Genomic DNA, 2,880 nt, shown 5'->3' on the forward strand with positions numbered 1-2,880 from the left:
TAAAATTGTGTTTTTTTTTTTTTTAAATTTTCCTTTCACTTTCTCACCCTTTCTCATAAACTTTCTCACCACTCTAAACACACTCTCCACCATTTTCCGCCACTCTCACTCAAGCACCCACCCCATAAACAGAACAATCCAAAGCTTCAACCTTTTTCACTCACACAACAAAAAGAAAATCACAAACCCCAAAAAAAGAAGCTCAGTTTTCAGCAATGCAGCTAAAAAGAAAAAGACACACTAGGGTTTTGCATTGAATTGAAATCTTACCACTCAATTAGGAATTCAAATTTTCAAACCCAACAAAAACTCTTCTTTTTTTTTTCCGATTGTGTGAGTGAAAGCCTTAAATTTTGAATTTTTATTCCTGTGGTGTTTCGTTATTCAGCATTGTTGACCTTCGAGAGAGTTTTCAGAAGAAGGTTCTAGAAGAGCTGTAATGTCGGGTCCACCGAGAGTCCGATCCATGAATGTGGCTGCCGCCGGCGACTCTGAGCTCCGGCAAGTGCTCGTCCCCGCCTGCAACAAGGCTCGTGCCGCCAGCGACGGGAGGAAACCTGTGAAAAAGCCTTCGCCAGAGACTGTGTCAAAGGAGAAGAAGCCTTCGCCGGCGGCGGCACCGGCAATTCTGAAGCGGCAGGAGCGCCACCATCAGGCACTGCTGAAGAACCTGTCAATGAATGCCTCTTGTTCATCCGATGCCTCGTCGACGGATTCCTCCACTCACAGCGGGGCTTCATCGAGCGGAAAGGCTGCGGCCGTGGCGGCGCGTCGGGTCAGTGTGGTGGCTAGGAAGAAGCAGGGTAGTGTCAAGGCTGAGAAGGTTGAGAAGGTCAACAATTGCAGTGTGGCTGCTGCTTCTGATAATGGTGCTGAGGTGGATTCATGTGATAGCTTGGAGGGCAAGAAAAGATGTGCTTGGGTAACACCAAATACAGGTATCTTTTGACTTATATTGCTGCTTCATGTTCATGAATCATGATTTTGTTTTAATGTAGTTAGTTTGCAAGTTGTGACATTGATGTTGTTGGTTATAGCTATAAAGATGAGATAGATAGGTATTAGTAGTATGTTATCTAATGTGGTTAATAATGGTAGGACATTATGGTGTTGTCAAATTTATGTTGCTGACCCCACCTAGGTTGTGTCTGGATTAGTTATTAGATTAAAATTACTTCAATAATTGATAGTTGATTATAATAGATATGATTGATTTTGGAAACACTTAAGATGGATAGGTTTTAATATGTTATGGTATTGTTTGAATAATGTAGCTGACTCCATCTAGTGTTACAATGCTTGGATTGTTATTTAAGAGTTATTATGTATACAATGGCATGGTTTCACTGGTAGGGTCTAGAGAGTGAGATAATGGAACAAAAATAAGAAAATAGCTGAACATGCTTCTAAAGTTGATGGGATGTGAGAAATATGTGGTTTTAGGAAAAGCAAGTGCAATGGTTATTAGAAATTTCCCGGTGTTTAAGTTTAGTGAACCAACTAGTTATTTAGCAGCTTTGTAAGTTAACTACTCAATTAGGATGTGAATATTGTGGGGATTTGTCCATAGAATAGCCATAATTGGACAGAAATTTGTGCTTGAATCCAGTATGGTAGTTGACACTTGACACTGTTTCTATTGAGATATGTTCTTAATTTTGATAGTTTCCATCTTTTTGTAAAGTCTAATTAACATCTGGTGTTTGAATATTACTAAATGCTAATACGTTTTCTCTTGTTCATCCCAATTTCAAATTATGAACTATTGGTCAAAAAGCACCTTCAGGCTTCAGCTTTGTATGTCATGTTTTTTTTACATAGAGCAAATGACAATGATAACATTAATGCCCAAAAAGGGAGAACAATAATTTTTTTTTGGGGGATGGGGTGTTGTAACTCACCATATCAAGCTCTGTTTTCCACAGATATGCCACATTCACATCTTTGATAGGCATAAGCATAAGTCATATGTATTGATTGCAAAGGAAACTAGTGGCTGCTAGTGTAGTTAAAATTGGATCATAAGCTAAAAAAAATTATTCCTCCCCCCTCCCCAATCCCCCCAAAAAAAATTATTGATGATTAATTGCTCTAAACATGTGTTCAAAACAGTTTATTTTGTTTCACCGAGATGGTAATTGCTATTGCCACTGTGAATTTGATGCAATGATGTCTGGCAAAGCAGGGTGCTATAGCAGCGAGTTAGCATCACTAATTTTCTTTCATTCTACCTCATACTGGGCATCTAAGGTGTTTTATGTCAAACAATAATTCTAAGATTCATAATTTTGCATTGGTCATATGCCTTGTTCTTTAGTCAAAATTTCTGTACCTTTAAACCTAGGGGAGGATAAATAAAATGTTATAAGTTATCTATTGCATTAACATTGTAACTATCATTTCTTGTTCTTCTTTAATTTCTGATATATTCTCATTTGTGCCAGAACCAAGTTATGTTGCTTTTCATGACGAAGAGTGGGGAGTTCCTGTTCATGATGACAAGTATGCCAGTTTGTTTTGGTGTTTGCAGAGTCTTTTCTTTTATTTTCAGCTTCTGTGTTGAATCTCTATGAATGCTGGAATTCGGTTTTTTGTGTAGGAAACTGTTTGAGTTGCTCAGCTTCTCTGGAGCCTTGGCTGAACTTACATGGCCTGCCATTCTTAGCAAAAGGCAGTTATTTCGGTACTGACATAATTTTCTTCGGATTTTATGTATTCTGGATTCAATCATATTTGTATACGAGCTCCACTTTATAGTAAAAAACAATTTGGTACAATGTTCAGAAACCCGACATGGTGGTAGACTGCACCATGACAAAAATCAGTGTGAAATGACAGTACAGACTTGTTTTCGTATTAAATATCGCTTCTCTATTAATA

The 2,880-nt window shown here is 38.1% G+C and overlaps 1 protein-coding gene across 1 annotated transcript in view; it reads left to right on the forward strand.

Moving 5' to 3' along the window:
* The window catches only part of LOC107618005 (probable GMP synthase [glutamine-hydrolyzing]), a 4,721-nt gene that overhangs the window by 186 nt on the left and 1,655 nt on the right, over positions 1-2,880 (forward strand). The window contains exons 1-3 of the mRNA XM_016319916.2: positions 1-938; positions 2,445-2,502; positions 2,600-2,683. The exon at positions 1-938 is cut by the window's left edge and continues 186 nt beyond it. Coding sequence (XP_016175402.1) covers positions 440-938; positions 2,445-2,502; positions 2,600-2,683 — 641 coding nt within the window. The 5' untranslated portion in view covers positions 1-439. The remainder of the gene's footprint in view (positions 939-2,444; positions 2,503-2,599; positions 2,684-2,880) is intronic.

The sequence above is a fragment of the Arachis ipaensis genome, chromosome B09 (genome assembly GCF_000816755.2).
Source record: "Arachis ipaensis cultivar K30076 chromosome B09, Araip1.1, whole genome shotgun sequence".
Classification (NCBI taxonomy): domain Eukaryota; kingdom Viridiplantae; phylum Streptophyta; class Magnoliopsida; order Fabales; family Fabaceae; genus Arachis; species Arachis ipaensis.